General features: G+C 45.7%; 1 protein-coding gene across 1 annotated transcript in view; it reads left to right on the top strand.

Annotated features, from left to right (window-relative positions):
* Window positions 1–25,511, top strand: part of TMEM131L (transmembrane 131 like) — a 121,208-nt gene that overhangs the window by 26,571 nt on the left and 69,126 nt on the right. Inside the window, exons 5-11 of the mRNA XM_063956644.1 lie at window positions 5,186–5,372; window positions 5,873–6,058; window positions 6,645–6,794; window positions 8,210–8,841; window positions 9,447–9,565; window positions 23,177–23,301; window positions 23,894–24,051. Of these exons, the coding sequence (XP_063812714.1) occupies window positions 5,186–5,372; window positions 5,873–6,058; window positions 6,645–6,794; window positions 8,210–8,841; window positions 9,447–9,565; window positions 23,177–23,301; window positions 23,894–24,051 (1,557 nt within the window). The remainder of the gene's footprint in view (window positions 1–5,185; window positions 5,373–5,872; window positions 6,059–6,644; window positions 6,795–8,209; window positions 8,842–9,446; window positions 9,566–23,176; window positions 23,302–23,893; window positions 24,052–25,511) is intronic.

Here is a 25,511-nt window from a genome sequence, read left to right as displayed (position 1 = left end):
CCTCTATGGCTGTATGGCCCTTGTCAGGTACCTCGGGTCACCCCACTACATACCCCCACAAACGTGCGCTTGTGCAGGTAACACAAGACGACACGGATACCGATTCTGACACTACAGATGGTGATGGGGATGTGTTGCGGGGGTCCGCATCTCTTGCAAGGGGGGTGCAATTGTTGATAGAGGCTATCAGGGATGTGTTAAATGTTAATGATACCAGACCTGAGCAGGTTGAGGAGGCTTTTTTCACTGAAAACAAGAAAGCCTTGCTAACCTTCCCTGCGTCAAAGGAGCTGAATGCTATATTTGAAAAGGCCTGGGTGAACCCTGAAAAGAAGTTTCAGATCCCTAAGAGGATTCTGGTAGTTTTCCTTTCCCTGAGGAGGATAGGAAGAAGTGGGAAAACCCGCCGATTGTTGACGCATCTGTAGACAGACTCTCAAAAAAAGGTGGTTTTACCTGTACCAGGATCTACCGCCTTAAAGGAGCCGGCAGATAGGAAAATTGATAATACACTGAAATCAATGTACACTGCTTCGGGGGCCATATTACGTCCCACTATTGCTAGTGCATGGATTGCAAAGGCTATAGTGAAGTGGTCGCCTGCTTTAATGGAGGATTTGGATACGATGGATAGGGATGACGTTGCATTGTATTTACGCGACATTCATGATTCGGCAGGTTTTATGGTAGAATCCATTAAAGACCTGGGTTCCATGGCTGCGGGAATTTCTTCCATGTCTGTTTCAGCTCGTCGGGGACTGTGGCTCCGCCAGTGGTCGGCCGACGCGGAATCCAGAAGAAGTGTGGAGTCGCTACCCTATACAGGTCAGGCTCTCTTTGGGGAAGCTCTAGATGCGTGGATATCTACCGCTACAGCGGGTAAGTCTCCGTATCTTCCCTCAGCAGCACCTGCTCCGAAGAAATCCTTCTCCTCAGCTGCGCAGCAGTCCTTTCGGCCGAACAAGACCAGAAAGGCCAGATCATCCAATACCTTCTTCAGGGGAGGTAAGGTTAAGTCCAAGAAACCTGCCGCTGCAGGTTCCCAGGAAAAAAAGCCTGCTTCAGGTACCCTAAAGTCCTCCGCATGACGGTGGACGGGTTGGCCCGGAGGTGGGGCCTGTGGGGGGAGAGACTCAGACAGTTCTGTCATGTCTGGGTATCGTCCGGAAAAAACCAAAAATTAATTTGGAAGGGGCGCTTTAAGTTGTGGCTCCAATTTATATATAGCAGCTGTCTATATAGGACAGTCACACCTATAACAATACATAAATAAAAATAAACTAACCAAGGTAAGACAGCGCTGACTGAAATGAATTGCAATATTAAAATGTATTTAATAAATCATTAATAAAAAACATATGACAAACATTAATAATTCATAATCGAATATCTCACTGCTTTGATACATTCATAATCACCATGCATGGATTGAAGTTTGTAGATTGCTTATTGGAATGTCCCTGTAGGATCCGCACATTTCTAATGTCCCTTATCCTGGGGTCGTAGCACAATCCCCTGGCCGAATTTATAAGTTAAAGACAACGCTGGAGGATTATCTGTCCCAGTATTTAGGCAGTACAACGGGGAAGTCCTCACCAATATCGCGTAGCAGTCTTTCAGATTCGGTCCTTGTACATGGATTTTGGGTGTAAATAGCGCTATTTTCCGGTGTCCATAGGGTTCCAAATATAAAGATGAATCCAATGCAGGTGATTTAGGCTAACACCTGACGCGTTTCACAGCTCCCTGCTGTTGATAAAACAGCAGGGAGCTGTGAAACGCGTCAGGTGTTAGCCTAAATCACCTGCATTGGATTCATCTTTATATTTGGAACCCTATGGACACCGGAAAATAGCGCTATTTACACCCAAAATCCATGTACAAGGACCGAATCTGAAAGACTGCTACGCGATATTGGTGAGGACTTCCCCGTTGTACTGCCTAAATACTGGGACAGATAATCCTCCAGCGTTGTCTTTAACTTATAAATTCGGCCAGGGGATTGTGCTACGACCCCAGGATAAGGGACATTAGAAATGTGCGGATCCTACAGGGACATTCCAATAAGCAATCTACAAACTTCAATCCATGCATGGTGATTATGAATGTATCAAAGCAGTGAGATATTCGATTATTAATTATTAATGTTTGTCATATGTTTTTTATTAATGATTTATTAAATACATTTTAATATTGCAATTCATTTCAGTCAGCGCTGTCTTACCTTGGTTAGTTTATTTTTATCTGGGTATCGTCCGGCCTGGATCCCTGGGTGATAGATATTGTGTCTCAGGGATATAGGCTGGAATTTCAAAGTCTCCCTCCTCATTGTTTTTTCAAGTCAGGCTTACCAACTCTGTTGCAGGACAGCACAGTGCTTCAAGACGCTGTCCAAAAGCTGGTGGAGGCACAGGTCATTGTGCCAGTACCACCTCACATTCTGACAAAGGGTTACTATTCAAACCTTTTCGTGGTACCGAAACCGGATGGTTCAGTCAGGCCCATTCTGAGCCTAAAATTGTTGATCCCCTTTCTAAAGGAGTTCAAGTTCAAGTCTCTCAGGGCGGTGATATCAGGTCTGGAAGAGGGGGAATTCCTGGTATCACTGGATATTAAGGATGCGTACCTTCACATTCCGATTTGGTTGCCGCATCAGGCTTATCTCCGCTTCGCATTGCTTGACTGTCATTTTCAGTTCCAGGCCCTGCCATTCGGCCTCTCCACAGCACCGAGGGTGTTTACCAAGGTGATGGCGGAAATGATGATGCTACTCCGCAAGCAGGGTGTGAACATCATTTCTTATCTGGACAATCTCCTGATAAAGGCATTGTCCAAGGAGAAGCTGCTGCAGTCCATTGTTCTCACAACGCGACTGCTCCAGAGTCACGGGTGGATTCTGAATTTTCCAAAGTCACATTTGGAACCAACCTAGCGATTGTCATTTCTAGGAATGATCCTGGATATAGAAGTGCAGCGGGTGTTTCTTCCGCGAGACAAGGCGTTGGTGATCCAATACATGGTTCGGGATGTCTTCAAGCCACCCCGGGTGTCGGTTCATCAATGTATTCGCCAATTGGGAATGATGCTGGCCTCCTACGAGGCTCTCCAGTACGGGAGGTTCCATGCTTGGCCCTTCCAACTGAATCTCCTGGACAAGTGGTCGGGTTCTCACCTCCACATGCATCAGAGAATTCGTCTGTCGCCAAGGGCAAGGATTTCTCTCCTCTGGTGGCTCCAGTTGCCTCACCACCTAGAAGGCCGCAGGTTCGGGATTCAGGACTGGGTCCTGCTAACAACGGATGCGAGTCTCCGGGGCTGGGGAGCAGTCACTCAATGAGTAACCTTCCAAGGACGGTGGTCAAGCCTGGAAGCCAGCCTGCCCATCAACATCCTGGAACTAAGAGCCGTCTACAACGGTCTTCTTCAGGCGGCCCCTCTTCTGAGAAATCGGGCCATCCAAGTGCAGTCGGACAACGTAACAACAGTGGCTTACATAAACCGACAGGGCGGAACGAAGAGCAAGAGCGGCAATGTCAGAGGTGACAAGAAAACTACTCTGGACAGAAAAACATGCCTTGGCGCTGTCAGCCATCTTCATTCCGGGAGTAGACAACTGGGAAGCAGACTTCCTCAGCAGACACGATCTCCATCCAGGAGTGGGGACTCCATCTGGAGGTTTTCAAGGAAATAACAGATCTTTGGGGATTGCCCCAAATAGACATGATAGCCTCTCGTCTCAAAAAGATGCTTCGGCGTTAGGGATCCACAGGCAGTGGCAGTAGATGCCCTGGTGTCTCCGTGGGTGTTCCGGTCATTGTACGTGTTTCCACCACTCCCACTCATCCCAAGAATCCTAAAGCTCATAAGGAGAACAAGGGTTCAAGCGATCCTCATTGCCCCAGATTGGCCAAGAAGGGCTTGGTACGCGGACCTTCTGAATCTACCTCAAGAAGAGCCGAGTCCTCTTCGGGGAGGACCTGCTGCAGCAGGGGCCGTTCACCTATCAAGACTTACCGCGGCTATGTTTGACGGCATGGAAGTTGAGCGCCTGATTCTTGCTCGGAAAGGGATTCCGAAGAAAGTTATTCCTACCCTCATACAGGCTAGGAAAGGAGTAACGTCAAAACATTACCATCGTATTTGGAAGAAATATGTTTCTTGGTGTGAGTCCAAGAAGTTTGCTGCGGTGGAATTTCAACTGGGACATTTCCTCCTCTTCCTGCAAGCAGGAGTGGATATGGTTCTGAGGTTGGGATCTGTGAAGGTCCAGATTTCAGCCCTATCCATTTTCTTTTAGAAGCAATTGGCTGCCCTCCCTGAGGTTCAGACCTTTTTGAAGGGAGTTCTGCATATCCAACCTCCCTTTGTACTGCCTACGGCACCATGGGACCTTAACGTGGTGTTGCAGTTCCTTTAGTCGGATTGGTTTGAGCCTCTACACTCTTAAACTCTTAAAGTGCCAATGGCTCCTGGTGGACCCGCCTATACCAAATGGTACTAATTACCGCGTCTAATGGGATATCCTGCTAAGTCTTTTAAAGATGAGTTTGACTGACCTTTGAACACCTTTATGTTAATCCCACGAGTTTTTGTTCTTCTGGTGTTTGTGTGGCTTTACTCTGGGTGCGAAGGTTTCCTCCCACATTCCAATAGATTTCTCACAAAATGGACTCTAGTTTGTGCGGTGGAGAATTTTGAAACTGTGCACCCCAGTTAGGGCAGGGACTGATGCGAGCAGTCCATTATTCTCTGCAATGTGTTGGGTAATGAAGCCAATCACATCATCCTAATGTACACAGCAGAATGTAAGGGAGCTAAGTGTGAGTGATGTTATTGGAGGGAGTGGGTAACCTGCCTATATACATGGGATGAATTAGTGAGGGCAGGATTGGGACTGGGGAGAATTGTAGTGTGAGGAGGGGGAGTAGAGGCCAGCAGGGAACTACAGATCACGTAGTGCAAGGAGCAGCGTCAGCAGCGATTCACAGAAGTCATGTGAGGTTGCTGTCGAATTGAAATGAGAGAATTCTGTTGTCAGTCGTACCTCTGAATTTTCATGTACATATTACCAACTATTCATGTACATATTTCCAATTTGTTTTATGGATACTTTAAAACATCTTCTATATATTTATATTAACTGTTACTGAATTACGTGATGGCCATGTTTCTTTCTCCTGTACAGAGCTAAAGGAGAGCAACCAAGTCCTGTCCATCACAAAAGTCTTTAAAGTTGAAAATATTGGTTCTCTGCCCTTAACTATCGTGCATATGAAAATAAATGGATACAATTGCCAAGGTTTTGGGTTTGAAATCCTGGACTGCTATACGTTTTCTCTAAGCCAGAATACTTCAAGGGAAATCAGTATTGTGTAAGTATTAATTATAGCTGTACTCATCCCTGTTCATGGTTCCACTGCTAGATGTGTGCCAGCCCTGCATTGTAATTAGTTGCATGTACCTGCACTGGAAAAGGTGATTGTGATGACCCCTGCTACCCACTTACTCCCCCTCATGCTGCAGAAAGTGGAACATAGCAAACATGAGATATGGGTCATGCATTTTTACACCCTATCAAAGAAACATATTCCAGCCTTTTATTGTTATTTGGTGCTGATTTCATTCATAATTTTTTTTAACACTTGTCATTGTTCTATAATTCATTCATATATTTTATCGTTTTGCATAATACAGTTAATATAATACTTAACTAGTTTATTGAGGTTAGTTTGCAAAATTGCATAGCAAGTGTTTCTCTTAGTAATTGAAGGAGAAATACTTGGGGGAAAATGTGCAATTTTATTCTGGGTGTATTTTTTTTCCACCTTTAATGTCCATATTGAAAACGGTGTAATCTTGTACTGCTGCACAGGTTCATTCCAGATTTCACATCGTCCTGGGTAATCCGCGAGCTAACTCTTGTGAGTGATTCCAGTCTGGAGTTCCGTTTCACCCTTAACGTGACTCTCCCTCACCACTTGTTACCTTTGTGCGCAGACGGAGTCCCAGGCCCCAGCTGGGAAGAGTCGTTCTGGAAACTCACTGTACTGTTCGTAAGGTTAGATGCAAACATTGTTAAACACTTAATCGTTCAATTGAAAACTGTTATAGATATTGTTCAGCTAAGACAGAAACTGCTTCCTTTAGAGAGAGAATTTATATTTGTCTGTAATTTACAGTAGGACTAAATGCTCACTAGAACTTTGCTATGTTAAAAGTATTGAGGGTTTTTTACAGCTGCTTTGTTTTTTTGTTTTTTTTTTAAACTTAGAACACACATTTGGATCACTATTGTAATTTACAGATGTGTACACTTAAATCTATCCTCAAATCACACCGAATATCAGTTTTATCATCACAGACTTTGTTACTTAGCCACTCAAACCACTAAACTAAGATGCAGAATTGAGGAAAATAGCACAATGTAGGAAATAGTTGAGGAAAACGTATACAGTAATCCAGGTTAAACAGGAAAGAGTCAGGTATGATACAAGTGACCTGTGGGCTTCTCTTCTCAACCTCACTTTGAACCATTGGGCCTGTATTGCCCCTCTACAAAAGGACCATGCTGACATACATAATCTGGGATGTTTACTACTGCAAGCATTGTTGCATTTTAAGTGATTATTTTCTATTTTTTACAGTTTGTCACTCATTGGTGTAGTTTTAATAGCCATCCAGCAAGCCCAGTATATTCTTACGGATTTTCTGAAGTTGAGACATAGGAACAGCACTAGCTCGCCGTCCCAGCAAATCTCTAGTCCAGTAGACACAATCACCTCTGAATCATACAGGTAAGGCTGAAGTAGTTATAAGAGCATATACTGTAGGTAGGTCTATAGTCTATGGGGGTCATTCTGAGTTGATCGCTCGCTAGCTACTTTTTGCTGCGCTGCGATAAGATACACTCCCCTATAGGCGGTGTCTATTTTAGCTTTTCAAGTGTGCGAACGCCTGTACAGCCGAGCTCTGCAAAACCATTTTGTGCAGTTTCTGAGTAGGTCTGAACTTACTCGGCCCTTGTGATCACTTCAGCTTGTCTGGTCCCAGAATTGACGTCAGACACCCGCCCTGCAAACGCTTGGACACGCCTGCGTTTTTCCAAACACTCCCAGAACACGGTCCGTTGACACCCATAAACGCCTTCTTCCTGTCAATCTCCTTGAGCTCGGCTGTGCGAATGGATTACTTAAATCGGAAAAGGCCGTGGGTGGGGGACATGGTTGCGTGTTTGCTTCATCGTAACCACGTTCCCGCTGTACAATGCTGATATTACAGGCATTGCACAGCGCGGGACGTGGCTATGATGACGCGATCCAGTACAAAATGCGTCATCAGTGCCAATCCCCCACCGCAGGACCACCCACTTTAACAGATAGGTGCAGGCAAGTGCAGGGCAATTCGGGTAATAGACTTGCCCTCTTCCTTGGTGGCTGGGAATGCCACCCAGATTTTGGGAGCCTCCAAAAGTATGCAAGTATGCCCTTGGGTGAACTCCTCAACTTGTATTGCGCGACACTGATGGCGTCTCTGTGACATGTAATTTTCCTCACCTATTAAAGAAATACTATTCAAATTTGTTTAATGTCTGCAATCATCGTTGTCAGTCTATTAGGCGTATGTGATCTTGTATGTAGGGCTACAGCCTAGGTTTCTGTAGATGTGTTTGGTAGTAGCACCAAATAATCTTATCAATATTATATACTCAGTATTGTAAGGGCCTATATTGGGTATATATTAACTATTCATTGGCCTGCACTTAATATATATATTAGTCTAAAGCAAACAAAATGAAAGGAATTGACTTCATAAGTATTTACAAAAAGACATACATTTAGTTTTTGTTTTTAGCCCACTGGTTTGTTTTTTTGCCATTTTTACTCTTTAATCAAACTTCATCCTCTTGTTTTTTTGGCAGCTAATAGATCCCCGTAATGTTTTTGTAATACTAAACATTTAGGAATTTATTAAAATTATTAATAGCTTGGATATAATTTTTTTTTCATTATATGTCTTTAAAAAATGTGCCAGGGATGTAATGATAACTAGTGTGCCTTCAAAGCTGAAGCTGCTTGCATGTTACATATGGCTGATAGTCTCTTTTTAACTTAAGTAGTCCATTCGTGTTTGTTGTTTGCTGCTTCCTATGTTCTGTACAGCTCTGTATTTTGAAGGCCTTTTTAATTTGTTTTTGTATTTCACATTGCAGGGGCAGCTGTAAAAGTTTTACAGACTCTTGCAGTCCACCCGATAAGGGCAAAGGAAAGGGCTATTTGGCTGTTGCTGTTCCACCGATCCGCAGTCAGAATGCATCCAAAAGGGCACCAGCCACATACAGCCACTCTCAGAAGAAGCATAAGTGCTCTGTGTACTATAGCATAAAACAGAAGGCCTGCAATATATCAGCAGCCAGCAGTGCGTCAGCCTTTGACTCAAGCCAACAGCTCAGCTCAGACATGCAGCCTCCATCACCAAAGGATTCTGCTTGTAGAGAAACTCTGTCTGAACAGTGGACAGACTTTAATTCTGTAGACAACACAGATACGAGTAACCAAAGGCACTTATCCAGGACGGACAATGCTCAGACTAAAGAGGAATATGCACTGCAAACCTTACTACTTCCTCTAAGGACTGCAAGTGAACACACTTTGGAGGAGGAGCCAATAATTTCTATGTTTCCTATGGAAACAAATTTTAAAACTTCCTCAGAAAACATATCTGAGGCCAAGCAACAGAACTTTTGTGGTCTGTCTCCACCCAGTAAAGTATCTGAAGATCACACGTCTAGGAGTTTACTTCAGCTGCGGACTCCACCACAACCTGCTTTCAGAAAGGTGGAGGGTAAATACATGTTCCTTTGTTTCAAAGTGGAAAACAAAATTATGCTATTGTCGTACGCAGTCTTATTACTGTGTCTGTGTGTGGCCTCATAGAGACCATGATGCTCCGGAAATGTATAGGCTCTTTATGGACCATGGTGGCAAACACTGCCACAAGAGACTATGCAGCACTTAGGCATTGCTGGGTTATTATATAGGATATACAATAACACACTAACAGCCTGCCTGCATTTCATCAAGGGAAAGCGATTCTTGGAATGTGTCACTATTCACTATGTATGTGTGTGTGTGTGTGTGTGTGTGTGTGTGTGTGTATGTATGTATGTAATAAATTATTGTGCATAAAGCAGGTTCTGAAGATGTGCATTGAAGTCATGGCTGTTCTTTTTACCTCAGTATTTGCAATACACAACTTCGTGATATTGCAATTTTTTTTTCCTGTTGCTTATGTTTCTTTTTAAAATGGATCCATCGTAAAATGGGTTGACATATTTGTGAAGCTTAAATAAAAGAACAACAAAATACCTCTTTAGTTGAAATACACCTACTGTAGTATTTCTTTAATTATAGTTCTTTCATTAAAAGTTTATATTTGTTTATTTCCAGGACATAAGCCCCAGGCTACCCCTACAGCACACAAAGAAAGTTTAGAAGCTTCCAAAAAGGCAGTAGACAGAGATGTCTCATCAGTAGAAAAGAATCCTCAACACCCCACCAGAGAGAAGGTCAGTGGTGGTTCTTCAAAATGTTATGTGTGCATGCATAAATGTGTACAGCACGGACTCCACAAAAGCTCTGAAAGCGACCTGTGGTAGCTGGCACCAAGATGTTAGCAGCACAATCTTTTAATTCCTGTAAGTTGTGAGGTGGGGCCTCTATGACTCGAATTTGGAGGCCAAGTCAACACCTTGAACTCTGTTATGTCTCTGAATACATTCCTAAACTATGTGTGCTGTGTGGCAATCTTCATTATGCTGCATAAATAGATCACTGCCATCAGGGAATACTGTTGCCATAAATGGGCGTACTTGGTCTGCAACAACGTTTAGGGAAGGTAGTATGTGTTAAAGTAACATTTACTTTAATGGCAGTACCCAAGGTCCCCTGCAGAACATTGCCCCTTAGCATCACACTGCAGCCGCTGGCTTACCCACTTCTCATAGTGCATCTTGGCGCCATCTCTTCCTCAGGTAAACGATGAACACATACCTTGCCATCCACTTGATGTAAAAGAAAACCTTTTACGTCAGACCAGGCTACATTCTTCCATTGCTCTGTGGGCCAGTTAAGATGCTCACATGCCCATTGTAGGCACTTTCGGTGGTGGACAGAGGTCAATGTGGGAACTCTGGCCGGTCTGTGGCTACACAGCCCCATATGCAGCATACTGCGATGCACTGTGTGTTGTGACACCTTTCGACCATAGCCAGCATTAACTTTTTCTGCTCTGCTGTTTGATCGGACCAGGTGGACTAGTCTTCGCTCCTCATGTGCAGCAGTGAACCTTGGGTGCCGATTCACTGGCTTTCGTTCATTGGGCCTATGCAATGCATACATCAAACACCCACAAGACCTGCCATTTTGGAGATACTTTGACCTAGTTGTCTCACCATCAGAATTTGGCCCTTGTCAAAGTCACCCAGATACTTATACTTGCCCATTTTACCTGCTGTTCACTTACTGCTTAATATATTGTAATGAGATAAGCAATGTTAGTCACTTCACCTGCCAGTGGTTTTATTGTTATGGCTGATAGGTACAGTTAGGTACTTGTATATTTGTACAGTGACAACATTATCATAAGTTTGGCTCTGTATGCCACCACAATAGTTTTACAATTAAACAATAGATCTCAAATGAATAACTGGACAAAATTAATCTAATCTTTAATAAAGTGTTCATTTTGAATACTTTGTCGAGTATACTTTGCAGACAATGACTGCCTAAAGTCTGCAACCCATGAACATCACCAAATGCTGGGCAGTGGCAAACACAGGATTTGCATGGGGGGGTTTCCAGAACTGGGTGGAGCCAATCACGGGGGTGGGGACTGAGGTGACCCAGTATATGCTGGGTCCGTAAAACTAGTGTGTGTGTGTGTGTGTGTGTATATATATATATATATATATATATATATAAAGCCGTATATAGACATTTGCACACTTTTAAATACTAATAAACATAGGTGCACCCTCAAGTCCAGTAAAAATATATTTTTTGAAAAAGAGGCACTCAAGTAACAATAACATATGAAAAAAAGTCTTATAAATTTATTTTCACCCAAGAACGGGCATTTCAGGTAGAATCACACAGGTGATGGTGGCTCAGCAAAAAATCTTGAATATAATTCACAACATATGCAGCACTGTAAAGTGCTTTTTGATGAAAGAGTGTTTGCTTATTAGAAGGACATGAAAAATCAAACCAGTACGTCCGTCGACCTCGGTCCCATGTGGACCGTTCAAGACCCGCACATCATGTTAGTCACCTTCCACCTTCCAGAGCCATCTGCAAGCAGACACATAGCAGACCTAGCCAACTTTATGCCCCTCACAATACACATTACTTACTGCAGCTGATCAGTACTGGTTTGATTTTTCATGTCCTTCTAATAAGCAAACACTCTTTCATCAAAAAGCACTTTACAGTGCTGCATATGTTGTGAATTATATTCAAGATTTCTCCTTCATCCACTAGGGGCCACTGGAGCGTAGTTACAATGGGGAATAGTAGGCAGTAATTGGGAGCTGGCACTTTAAACAAAATTCTAACCCTGTGGCTAGCTCCTCCCCTACTATCTCCCCTCCAAGCCAGTCTTAGTTTAGTGCCCAAGGGAGCTGGTTCACTTGGGTTTAGCTGAAGAAATTTTTATTTTTTCTTTATTATTTTATTTTTTCTCACATACACACACAGACTGGCAGCTCTGCCACTGCCAGTCTGCACCGTGGGAGCTGCCGGCGGGGTCCCATCGCAGCTGCGTGCGGCTAGGGATGGGCCCCGGCTGAGGGAGACACTGAGCTCTCCTGAGTTGGCGGACACCGCTGCGTGCGGCGCGTGTCGCGGCCACTCCATCCAGCAGAAGATTCCGGCAGCAAGGCAGCGGTGAGTATAAAAAATGGTCGGACACCGCTGCGTGCGGCGCGTGTCGCGGCCACTCCATTCGGACACCGCTGCGTGCGGAGTGTGTCGGGGCCACCCCTGAAAGGTGAGTGTGTGCATACCCTCCACCCAGGCATGGGTTGAAGGGGTGACAAGGGGTTTTTTGCTGAGAGCCCTTCTATAGACTAGAGGGTTAGTGCTCCTTCTCTAGCTATAACTAGACTGTCAGTGACTACAGAAGTGCTTCTCCCATAGCCTAATGGTATGGTGCTCCGTATAGCATACACTGGGTTCCCAGCCCCATGATAAGATGTTTCTTAGCACCCTGACAACCTACCACCCCCCCAACCCCCCCCCCCCCCTCCTCGGATTATTATTATTATTTTTATTCACTAAAAAAAAAAAAAAAAAAAAAAAAGCGCTGTGCCGCGCTCACATCCGCCCGACCGCCAGCCGCCCGCTCTCCTCGCTGCTCGGATCCCTGGCAGCGCGGCTCACAGAGCCGCTACAGGGATCCGACATAGGCGCGCATTGCAGTTTTAAATTTGGCGCCGTCAAGGAGGGGGGCGGGGCTTAATCCCGCTCTGCGCGCCCGGAAGTAACAGCGCGCCGGGGACCCGTTCTTCAGCAGCGCGGGACGGAGGCCACGCGTCACGGCAAGAGAGTTACAGTGGGGAAGGGGGGGCACTCGGGGGCACTGCAAGGTACAGGTTTTGTTTATTGCAGCCTGTCACTGCACACAGTATCGTGCAGGACAGATAGGCTGCTGTGGCTACGTTCTTCCCTGCTTCCCTCCCCTCCCTCCCATTCTGCCTATAGCTGTTTACTGTGGGGGAAGGGTATCAAGTTTAGGTGCTGCCATGGCCACTAAAGGCTCCAAGGCAGCTCAAAAGCAGGGTCAGGTTTTAAGTGAGGAATCACAACAATCAGCCCAGACCTCCTCGGAACCCCAGAGCGCCCCGACATGGACGACACAACTCACAGAGGTGATGTCCCTGCTGACGGGGGAACTTAAAGCCTCTCGGAAAGATAGAGAGGCGGCCCAGTTCCGACAGCTTGTCCCGGTACCGGTGCCAGAACCTGCATGGGCAGTCTCATTGGCAAAGTCAGTGGAAGGACTTTCCAGGGCTGTAATACCTTCCCAAGCCCCGTCCTTTAGTCCCCCCCAACAGGCTGCAAAAAAGAGATTGCTAGCCTCGGTGTTACAGGACTTTGACGATGATATGCCTCAATTAGATGAGGCGGAGTTAGATGTGCAGGATATACAGGAAGTGGATATCCAGGATACTGACGATCAGGTATATGGGGACTCTGAACCAGTAGCACAGGGTATAGAGGCTCTTATTACTGCTATTCGCTCAGTGTTACAGGTGGAGGAGACGGAAGACACCTTACGCCCTTCAAGGTTTGGCACAGACCAATACCTGCCGGTGACTTTTCCAGTTTCGGAGGAGCTGGATGCGCTCATAACGACAGCCTGGAAGCATCCAGACGCAAGATTTCAGGTATCAAGAAAAATGTTGTCTTCCTATCCTTTTCCCGCAGATAGCAGAACGCGCTATGAGAACTCTCCGATCGTGGATCCTTCGGTGTCTCATCTGTCCAAAAAGACGGTCCTGCCTGTTCCGGGGGCAACTTCACTTAAGGAGGCGCCAGATAGGAAGTTGGAGTCTACCTTAAAGAATATTTACTCTGCGGCAGGGGTTTTGCAGCGCCCGGCACAGGTAGGTTGTTGGGTCAACAAGGCGATCGAAGCTTGGGCGGAACAATTGTCCTCTGGAATTCGTGACGAATTACCGGCGGATCAATTGATAGACCTGGCGGAGCACATCCGTGAATCAGCCCTTTATCTTTGCGAAGCGTCCAAGGACATAGGTGTTCTCGGAGCTAGAATTTCTGCTTTAACAATTGCGGCCCGCAGAACGTTATGGCTCCGAAATTGGCAGGCGGATACGGAATCCAAAAGGGCGGCAGAGGCGTTACCCTTTACGGGTGAGTTTCTGTTTGGTAAAGATCTGGATGCCTGGATCTCTACGGCTACGGGGGGTAAGTCGGCTTATCTTCCTTCTACTGCTCCAGCCGCTCGCAGACCATATAGGGGTCCCTCTTTTCGATCCTTTCGTGCCCCTTCCAGGTTTCGAGGACGGGCCAGGGGTGGAGCTTCTACCTTCCGTGGCCAGAGAGGTAGAGGTAGAGGCGGTGGCAGGGGTAGAGGTTCCGCAGCCTCAACCCAGTCAGACGTTAAGTCTTCTGGCACTGCCACCGCATGACGGGCCTCCCTCCCACCTGGGGGATCACAGGGTGGGAGCTCGTTTGTGGGATTTCAAGGAGGTCTGGATACAGTCCTGCCCAGATGCTTGGGTCCGGGATCTCATCACTTGCGGTTACAAGCTCGTTTTTCGGGAACAACCACCCCAGCGGTTCTTTACCACGGGTTTGCCAGTTTCCGACAACCGGGGAGTTGCCTTACAAACCGCGGTCCAGAAGCTTCTGTCTGCAAGGGTAGTGATCCCGGTTCCCTCGCATCATCGAAAACGGGGCTATTACTCAAGCCTGTTTCTTGTACCGAAGCCGGACGGCTCAGTCAGACCAATCCTGAACTTGAAGGACCTCAATCCGTATTTGAAGGTGTTCAAGTTCAAGATGGAGTCTCTCCAGTCTGTTATTGCGGGGTTGGAAAAGGACGAGTTTCTGGCATCCTTAGACATCAAGGACGCATACTTACATGTTCCCATTTGGCCTCCTCACCAGGCTTTTCTCCGGTTCGCAATACAGGACACTCATTTACAGTTCCAGGCCCTTCCTTTCGGTCTCTCTTCTGCCCCCAGAGTGTTCACAAAGATCATGGCGGTCATGATGGCCCTACTTCGGAAGCAGGGTGTGACAATTGTCCCCTATCTGGACGATCTGCTAATAAAAGCAAACACAGCAGAACGATTACTTCAGAATATCCAGATGACACAGGACTTTCTGATCCGACACGGGTGGGTCCTGAATTTCCCGAAGTCTCACTTATGCCCCGCACAACGGCTGTTGTTTCTGGGAATGATTCTCGACACGGTCCGTCAGAGGGTTTTCCTTCCGCGGGACAAGATACTTTCTCTGCAAACACTGGTAAGACTGGTCCTTCAGCACCATCGGGTGTCGGTATATCTGTGCATTCGCCTGCTGGGAAAGATGGTAGCGGCGTTCGAGGCTCTTCCGTACGGTCGCTTCCACTCTCGACCGTTTCAACTATGTCTTCTAAATCAATGGTCAGGATCTCATCTGTTCCTTCATCAGCGGGTGACGCTATCTCCAAAAGCACGGTCATCGCTACTCTGGTGGCTCCAGTCGACCCATCTGTTGGAAGGAAGACTGTTCGGCATATGGGATTGGACTCTCCTCACCACGGACGCCAGTATGCGAGGCTGGGGAGCAGTGACCCTGGGACATCAGTTTCAGGGGCGCTGGTCAATCCACGAATCCGCTCTCCACATAAACATCCTCGAACTAAGGGCGGTGTACAACGCCCTGCTGCAGGCACATCACCTCCTGCAAGGTCGAGCGGTCAGAGTTCAGTCCGACAACGCCACGACGGTAGCATACATCAACCGTCAGGGCGGCACTCGCAGCCGAGCAGCGATGAGGGAAGTCACCAACATCCTTCTTTGGGCGGAGAAGTATGCTCTGTCCTTATCGGCAATATTCATCCCGGGAGTGGACAATTGGGAAGCCGACTATCTAAGTCGGCAGGACATGCACCCGGGAGAATGGTCGCTACATCCCCAGGTGTTTGGGCAACTGGTCCGCCGGTGGGGAAGACCACAGATCGACCTCATGGCGTCCCGCCTGAACCATCAGTTGCCTCTTTACTACTCTCGGACAAGGGACCCGACGGCGGCGGGCGTGGATGCTCTAACGGCTCCTTGGAATTTCCAATTCGTTTACCTCTTTCCTCCGTTTCCGCTGTTGCCAAAGGTTCTGCAACGCATCAAGAGAGAAGACGCTCTGGTTCTCCTAATAGCTCCAGATTGGCCGCGCAGGGTTTGGTACTCCGCTCTACATCAGTTGTCGGTGGCCGAGCCTTGGACCCTACCACTACGAGACGACCTTCTACAACAGGGCCCCTTTTGTTATCCAGACTTACGCAGGCTACGTTTGACGGCGTGGCTGTTGAGAAAGCCATCTTGACAAGGAAGGGGATTCCTCGTACAGTTATACCTACTATGCTTCGGGCTAGAAAGTCGGTTACATCTTCTCACTACTACCGCATTTGGAAGGCCTATGTAGCATGGTGTGAAAGTCGACAGTATTCTCCTTCCGTGTATAGCTTAGCCCGTCTTCTCCGTTTTTTGCAGGCAGGTTTTTCAGCAGGCCTAAGACTAGGCTCACTAAAGGTGCAGGTCTCTGCTCTTTCGGTTTTCTTCCAGAAACGGTTAGCCTTGCTGCCTGAGGTTCAGACCTTCTTTCAAGGGATTCTTCGAATACAGCCTCCCTTCCGTCCTCCGACAGCACCATGGGACCTCAGTCTGGTCCTGTCCTTTCTGCAGTCTTCAATGTTTGAGCCCCTGGAATCAGTAGAGATAAAATATCTCACCTGGAAGGTGGTTCTGCTCCTGGCACTGGCTTCAGCTAGACGGGTGTCGGAACTGGGGGCTCTCTCTTGCAGGTCTCCTTACCTGGTGTTTCATGCGGATAGGGCCGAGCTTCGTACTCGTATGTCCTTTCTACCAAAAGTGGTGTCTGATTTTCACATCAATCAGCCGATTGTTGTACCGGCCCTCTCAGGGGACTCTCCAGATGTGAGATCATTGGACGTAGTAAGAGCGCTCAAGATCTATGTGGATAGGACTTCGACTATTCGGAAGTCTGATTCCCTATTTGTGCTGTACGACGCTGCCCGCCGTGGTTGGCCGGCATCTAAGCAGACCTTGTCTCGATGGATTCGACTGACCATCAGACAAGCTTATTTGGCGGCTTCTCGGGAACCTCCATCTTCTATTTCAGCACACTCCACACGCTCTGTAGGACCTTCTTGGGCGGCTGCCCGGGGGGTCTCTATGACTACTTTATGTCGGGCGGCTACTTGGTCCGGCCGTCATACTTTTGTCAGATTCTACAAGTTTGACACTTTTGCGGCCTCTGCATCTCACTTTGGCCGAGCGGTTTTACAGGACTCTCAGCGCTCTCCCACCCGTTCTGGGAGCTCTGGGACGTCCCCATTGTAACTACGCTCCAGTGGCCCCTAGTGGATGAAGGAGAAATCAGGATTTTGGTACTTACCGATAAATCCCTTTCTCCGATTCCACAGGGGCCACTGGACGCCCGCCCAGCGCTGTTCTTCCTTGTTGTTTTTTGTTTAACGGTCTGCGGTTCAATTGATGACCGTTGGTTGAGTTCAGGTTAACCTGTTTATGATTATTAGGTTCGATTCCAGGGTTAGTTTGGATTATCCTGGTTCAGTAGACGTCAATAACCTCCTCTACCTTTATAGGTTTCTCTATTACAGCTCTCCTTGGGCACAGTTTTACGTAGACTGGCTTGGAGGGGAGATAGTAGGGGAGGAGCTAGCCACAGGGTTAGAATTTTGTTTAAAGTGCCAGCTCCCAATTACTGCCTACTATTCCCCATTGTAACTACGCTCCAGTGGCCCCTGTGGAATCGGAGAAAGGGATTTATCGGTAAGTACCAAAATCCTGATTTTTTGCTGAGCCACCATCACCTGTGTGATTCTACCTGAAATGCCCGTTCTTGGGTGAAAATAAATTTATAAGACTTTTTTTCATATGTTATTGTTACTTGAGTGCCTCTATTTAAAAAAAAAAATACATATATACACACACACACACACACACACACACACACACACACACACACACACACACACACACACCATATTAAACATGAATACATATATATATATACACACACACACACATACAGTACACATGTATATATATCATGTGTGTGTTTATATGTATGTATGTATATACATGTGTATATGTGTATGCACATGGATATATATGTACTATAATTAAAATAAAGTCAACTTTTATTGCATTTACAAGTGCCACCAGGAAGACAGCAGGCTGCAGAGGACGCTAGACAGCCATTAATAATACTCATGCAGCTAAAAAAAAAATATATATATATATTTTTTTTTGTGGAGGGGGGTTTCTGGGTGCTCGGAACCCCCCCCTGGGTGCGCCACTGCTGGGTTTACTTTTTTGTTAAGCTTTTCCAGGCCTTTACTGCAGATATCTTCAGTTTGTTTGTGGGTCCTTCTGCTTTAGGTTTGTCTTCAAGTTAAATGCATGCTTGAGCATGTTGAGATCAGTTGATTGATTCGGCCGCCACAAAATATTCCCGTTTTGGAAATAGTCCAATAGTCCTAAAACTCCTGGGTTGCTTTCTCAGTATGTTTTGGGTCATTGTCCATGTGTACTGTGAAGCACCGTCCAAATAGCTTTGCTGAATTTGAGCAGACAGTTTATCCCTATAAACTTCAGAATTCATCTAGCTGCTTCTGTCACATCATCAATAAGCTCTGTCTCCACTGTGTTTTACGGATGATGTGATATGCTTTAGTTTATGAGCCATTCCAAGCCTTCCCATACTTTTTTCTTCCCATCACTCTGGTATAAGTTAATCTTAATTTCTTCTCTCCAGAGAATGCTGTCCCAGAACCAAGCTGACTTTTTATTTTTTTCTGTTTTTGAGGCTAATGAATGGTTTGTATGTTTGGTGAACACGCTATTTGCTCTCTTGTGAAGTCTTTCCTTTATAATAGACCTGGATAAGTATATGCCTACCTTCTGAAGAGTGTTTTTCGCACAGCGGGCGATCAGGTCTGAACTGCGCATGCGCCGCAGTGCGCAGGTGCATACCAGAGATACGATCGGCATCTCAGCCCAGCAATCGCCTCTGCCTGTCAATCTGAGAGGGGGCGGGCCGGCGGTGTTCGGCCGCCGTTTTGGGGCCGCGCTCCGGGCAACGCAGCCGATACAACATGGGACGCGGCAAAAAGTCGCCTACCAGCACAGCAATGCTGCGCAGGTAGGGACTTACTCGCCGGGTGCGCTAGCATCGCTGCAGTGTGATGCTATCGCACCCGTGTGTCGGGGGAAGTGCCAGACATGCGGGGCGGACTAGCCCTGTGCTGGGCGTCCACCCGCATGTCATGGTGGCTGATCGTAGCTGGCTACGATCAGGTCTGAATTAGGCCCTTAGTTGGTTGCTGTGTGGGAGTTTTTCCCTTGGCTGGGTGTTGTGACGAGGTTTTTTTTTTACCATGAAAATGATTGAGAACTTTCACCACTGTTGTCTTCTGTGGATGTCCAGGCCTTTTTGTATTGCCGTAAGCGACCATTCAGCTACTGTTGAAGTGCACATTCCAGCATGCTTTAATAGTAAAACTGTGACTGGAAATGCTGGAATGTGTAGTCCCAGAGCAGCGTTATAGCCTACCGCTGTACTAAACTGAACTGTTGTTTCTGCTATCTTAGGTATTTCTTTGTTTTTGTTTTGCGGCCACGGCATTATTGTTGCTAATTGGATACCCACATAAGACATTAAATGAATAATAAAGCTAAGCTTTTTACATAGTGTATACAAAAACAGGCATATATAAACACAAATTTTCAAGGAAAAAAATACTTTGCAATGAGTCAGTGTATAAACACAGTCTCACAGAACTAGTTTTCATTATATTGTAAACAATCCTGCTACTTTACTTTAAACAATACTAGAACTTAACAGCAGTTTCAAGAGATCTGTTACAAATGCGACACCATCTTGGATTGGAGAGGTGGAGGCACTGTTCAAAAGGGCCAAACCCAGGAAAGCTCCGGGTCCTGACAGTGTGTCATCATCTGCCCTGAGAGCATGTGTGGTTCAGCTTGCCCCCATATTCACCAAGAGCTTCAACAAATTGCTGGAGCTACAGAAAGTCTCTTCATGCCTCAAAAGGTCCACTATTGTACGGTCCCCAAGAAACCCTCTATCATGAACTTGAACGACTACAGTCAGATAGCACTGACACCTGTGGTCATGAAAATGATCGAGCGTCTGGTTTTGAATTACCTGAAAACTGTGACTGGCCCCCAACTGTACCCCCTACAGTTCGCCTATCGATCAAATTGGTGTGTCGAGGATGCAGTCAACCTGGGCCTGCACTACATTCTACAGCACCTAGACATTCCTGGTACCTACGCAAGGGTCCTGTTTGTCGATTTCAGCTCGGCCTTCAATACAATCGGCCCAGCATCCTCCACCCAAAAATTACTTTGCCTAGGGGTCCCAGAAGCTACCTGTTACTAGATAGTAGACTTCCTGACAGGTGGTGAAAGCGGGGGGAATTCGCCTCTCAAGCACGGTCCATTAATACAGGGGCCCCTCAGGGCTGTGTCCTCTCATCCCTGCTCTTCTCCCTGTACACTAATGACTACACCTTAGAGACGCAATCAGTAAAGATCATCAAATTCGCCGATGACACCACCGTCATCGGCCTCATCAAGAACGGGGACAAATTTGCCTATAGACAGGAAGTAGACCGGTTGGCCCAGTGGTGCAGCCACTACAACCTTGAGCTCAACCCCCTCAAAACTGTTGAGATGATAGTGGACTTCAGGAAGAAGTCAGCTAGTGCACCTCCACTAACGATTGCTTACAGTGTGATATCTCTAGTGGACTCCTTCAAGTTCCTAGGGACCACAATCTCCCGGACCTTAAATGGGGGACCAACGCTGACGCCACTGTTGGGAAAGCGCAGCAGAGGTTTTTCTCCCTCAGGCAATTTAGAAAGTTCAACATCCCACAGAAGCTTCTGCTCGTCTTCTACTCTGCGATTGTGGAGTCGGTACTGTGCTCCTCGATACTGGTGTATGGTATGGCTCCACCAGCGCGAGGGACAGATGCAGGCTCCAAAAAGTGGTCAAAACAGCAGAGAAGATCATCGGGGCCGACCTTCCCTCAGTCCAGGACCTGTACCTGTCCAGAGCTAAAAAGCGGGCAACGAAGATAGTAAATGACCAGCTAGACCCCATCCACAGCATGTTTAACTTGCTTCCTTCAGGCAGGTGTTACAGGGCCGTCCCCGCCGGGTCCACCAGAAGCCTCAAAGGTTTCTTTACCCAAGCAGTCCGCCTGCTGGACTCCTGAACATTGACTAGATGTCTATGTAACTCACTTGTGACCCTACGGTATTCCCATCTGTATGACTTTACTCCCCCCCCCCCCCCCCCCCCCCCCCCGCCCCCACCTGCTTAGCTGTTACCTACTTGGCTGTTGTATAGCAAAACGAAGAAGACAAATTCCTAGTATACGCAAGTATAACTGTCCAATAAAGCTGATTCTGATTTGTTATGAATTTATTGGTACATTTTCATGCACTTTACCTTGTACAGCATCATGTCTAGTGTCTTCTGAACATCCGCATTGAAGCAATCTGGATACAATCATTATTGAGCACAAACCAATGGGATTGTGTATGACTTGGTCTCACACTCCGGTTTTGTCATAACAAGCAGGCTATATTTGTTGTTATTATTATTATGGTGGGCAAATGGCCATAAGGGCTCAGTGATTGTGCTGCTTGGCTGACCAATTGTTCTGTTATTTCTATTTAAAGCTCATATTCTTGTCATTGTGGAACCGCACATTGTCTTGGAAGTGTTGTCTAAAACAGGGGTGTTAAACCCGCGTTCCTCCAGCTGTTGTGGAACTACACATCCCAGCATGCCCTGCCACAGTTGCAGCACTCCCAAATAGAAAATTTGTGGCAGAGCATGCTGGTATGTGTAGTACCACAACAGCTCTAATGCTGCACATTTGACACCACTGGTCTAAAGCAACCAGTTGCTTGTTAAAATCACTGTGTGTGAGAGTGTGTACTTACTGTATAGTGATAATAGGTTTTGTAATGAACATAAACTAGGATATATTGATAGAAAGAAAGTATGACCCTGGCAATAAATGCTACTTTTAGTAATTCATTTGTATTCAATTTTTTTTATATTTTTGCAAAGTGGCCAGTTTCTTGCAATGTGTAAGTATATTTGTAGCTGTACTTCTGTGAATTCACTATAGAAATTTTACATCATAATGAAAATTTTATAGTTTGCCATCCAGGGTCTGTGAATAAGACCATTATTTTTTCTTTCAACAATGAGTGATGGTGTATCCTCATTTGGCCTGTAGATGGCAGTATAGGTTAAGATGCTTGTATTCAAGTAGCCATCCTTTTTATTTTTTTTATTTGTGTTTCACCATTAATGATCTAGCATACATCTAATCAACTACATAACATTTTAGAGATGTAGATTTATCTAATCAGTATCTGCATTGCTTGAGATTGTCTTCAAAATCAACTTACTTACTATTTACTGAAGAGGAACATGTCAAAGTCACAAACCACTCCTGATGACGCTTAGTATGACAGGGTTTATCAGAACAGGACCATGTGTGACATACTTGGATGCACTTCACCCATCTGGAAAGTGTCCCTAGGAATTGTTTACAGTGTTAGCAACTGATACATGTATGCACCTGCCCTATCACGGTCTGTCATACTGGTATCCACAGTCTGCTATGGTTCATATTTCCTATATTTGTCTTTACTATTCATACATTCATACAATTAGAAACACTTGTAAATCCCTGTATACTGATTAGCTGCCTTTTCCCCATGCAGCGCTTTGTTTTGTCCTCTGAAGACATCCCACTGTCTCTAAGGCACTATTTATTATTTCCCCTTTCCCCACCACTGATCTCTAACTAGCTCCCATGTGGTTCACCTATAATTAAACAGGTAGAGAAGTTAACAAAGGAGCCAGCATGCAGTGTAATGACATCTGTAGATTGACTATAAATAATGTTGATGACAGTGATATTTTCATTGAAGAGTATGAAATTCTTTATATGGAGTCTCTATACAAATGAACCAAATTCTACTTAAGTATGGTAAATGCACATGTATTGTTAAACAGAAGGTGATCTGTAATACATGTATTGTCTACATAATGCATAGTTGTTCAGCACATTTTTTGTTCTTATTTAGAAAGATCTCTGTATAAAACCCACACATTTTAACAACAAAACCATTAAATGTGTGAATGTGATTTGTTTTATTTGTTCCCCAGACACTCTCATAAAACCAAGCTCCATTTCTATTGTAATAATTAAACTGTTTCTGGTGTAGTCTTACTGGTGAATATTTGATTGGGCCATTATTTATTTCATTGTGATATGTCTTTTAGCGCGATGAGCTGTTTCGAAGAAAGAGCCCAGTAGAGAAGAGAGATGGAATTTTCCCAAATTTAAATTGGAGTAAAAGTAGGGGTTGCTCCAGGAAGAATAAGAAGAACAGCGTTTTTCCTGCAAGGTGATTCTCGCTTTCACAATTGCTCACCACACTTTCTTTCAGCTTGTGGCTTAAAGCGCATTCTGAATAATAATGAAACACAATTTGTAAGCATTAACTAGTCTTATGTGCGACTTCATTTGTGTCCATAGAGTGTATAAAGTGTATTTTCTACTAGTGGTTCAGTTATGATCCTTTTCTCTAGTACATTAGTGAAATATTGTGGTGCCATAGTAATAAAAGGGAATAATAATGTTCCCCCAGTGTGCACGCATGCTATAGTATTGTGCTTTAGTGGCTTAAAACGAAACTTAATTTTACCTTCACAGTTTAATGGTATACAAACACATATCCTCTATATTATGCTGTGTATAAGTGTGTTACACGCATTCTTACTGTAGGGTGGATGCAAATATACTCAGGTTAACCAAACGTCTCCATTATTAATCTGTACATACAGATTTGAAGTATTACATTAATAGATTAATGGATGTGATGTGGATGGAGGGGGCAATGAATTGGAGGTTTTAGGATTTGAGAAGGCAGAATAGACATATGTCTCTATTGTAAATTAGTATCAATGTTTTTTTTTGTTTTATCTCCGATTCTACAGAGTTACCGAACAAAATGCTTTGAAACATAATTACCAGGATGGTGAGAGACCAACATTAAGGACTCCAAATAGGGGAAAATTATGGAATCCTTTAACAAATGGGGATGTTTGCAGAGGGGAACAGAAACCAGGGAGAATACCACCACGTGGGGATAGAGGTATTTTAGATGTTCATAGGTTTTTAATATGCTTTGCAGTCTGTGGTGTTGAATAGAAAAAATAGACCCTATAGGAAAACTGTTAAGTTCAAACTGAAGCCCAGGTTTATCAAGCCTTGGAGAGTGATAAATTGTACGGTGATAAAGTAACAACCAACCAGCTCCTAACTGCCATGTTACAGGCTGTGTGAAAAATGACAGGAACTGATTGGTTGGTACTTTATCACCGTGCAATTTATCACTCTCCAAGGCTTGATAAATCTGGGCCTTAATTCAAAATAGTAATGTCCATCTTGATGTTCAAGGTATGCAAAATTCTAGTTATGTAGTTGTTTTAGAACACCCTCTGTTTTTCTTTTTCTTTAAATAGAGCTGCATATGATTTCAGAGCTATCCAGTGGTGTATCTATAATGGGTAAAGGTGTGCAGTACACCCGTTCCCCCTCGGAGTCCCGCGTCTGCAGCGGCAGGCCTGTACACATAACCGGAAAGATGGCCTGGTGATCATTTAGCCATATTTTGCACAGGCGCAATGGGGAAATTACCAGGAAAATGTCTACAGCTCCATTTCCATGGAGACCTGCACATGCACAGTAGACTGTGGTACAATGCCAGAGTCTACAACACTGCCGGCTAAAAACTAGAGAGGAGGGGACCCTGGACGTATACTGCGCAAGTGCCCCAACCACTCTTAACCACTTGCCTGGCATGGTCGCATCAGATGCAACCATACCAGCAAGTGCTCTATCTGACCTGGTCGTACAGGATGCGACCAGTCAGATAGAGAGTATTAGCAGCGGCAGGGAGGGGAAACTTCCCTCCACTGCTGCTGTCAGAGGGACCGGAAGGTCCCTCTGCCTCCCTGCACTCTCCCCCTGTGTCTGCCGTGCTGCCGATCACTGCTGAAATGTCAGCACGGCAGGACCCCCCCCTCCAGCGGCTGCAGACAATGGCAGCCGCTGGGGAGAGTAAATTAACCCTCCCAAGCCACCCCCAGACCCCCCCCTGTATACCTGCAGGCTGTCCCGGCTTTCAAAATGAAAGCCGCGCTGTTCCGATGGCCGTGATGTTCCCAAATTATGTTTCGATGTTTGGGGGGGGGGGAATTTTTAAAAAAATAAATAAATAAAAACTATATATTTCTCTAACGTCCTAGTGGATGCTGGGAACTCCGTAAGGACCATGGGGAATAGCGGGCTCCGAAGGAGGCTGGGCACTCTAGAAAGATCTTAGACTACCTGGTGTGCACTGGCTCCTCCCACTATGACCCTCCTCCAAGCCTCAGTTAGATTTCGTGCCCGGCCGAGGTTGGATGCACACTAGGGGCTCTCCTGAGCTCTTAGAAAGTTATAGTCTTAGAATTTGTTTTTTTCAGTGAGACCTGCTGGCAACAGGCTCACTGCAGCGAGGGACTAAGGGGAGAAGAAGCGAACTCGCCTGCTTGCAGCCGGATTGGGCTT

The sequence above is a fragment of the Pseudophryne corroboree genome, chromosome 1, assembly GCF_028390025.1.
Source record: "Pseudophryne corroboree isolate aPseCor3 chromosome 1, aPseCor3.hap2, whole genome shotgun sequence".
Classification (NCBI taxonomy): Eukaryota; Metazoa; Chordata; class Amphibia; order Anura; family Myobatrachidae; genus Pseudophryne; species Pseudophryne corroboree.
Note: the sequence above shows the minus strand (reverse complement) of the source record. Positions and strands in the feature narration are given on the sequence as shown.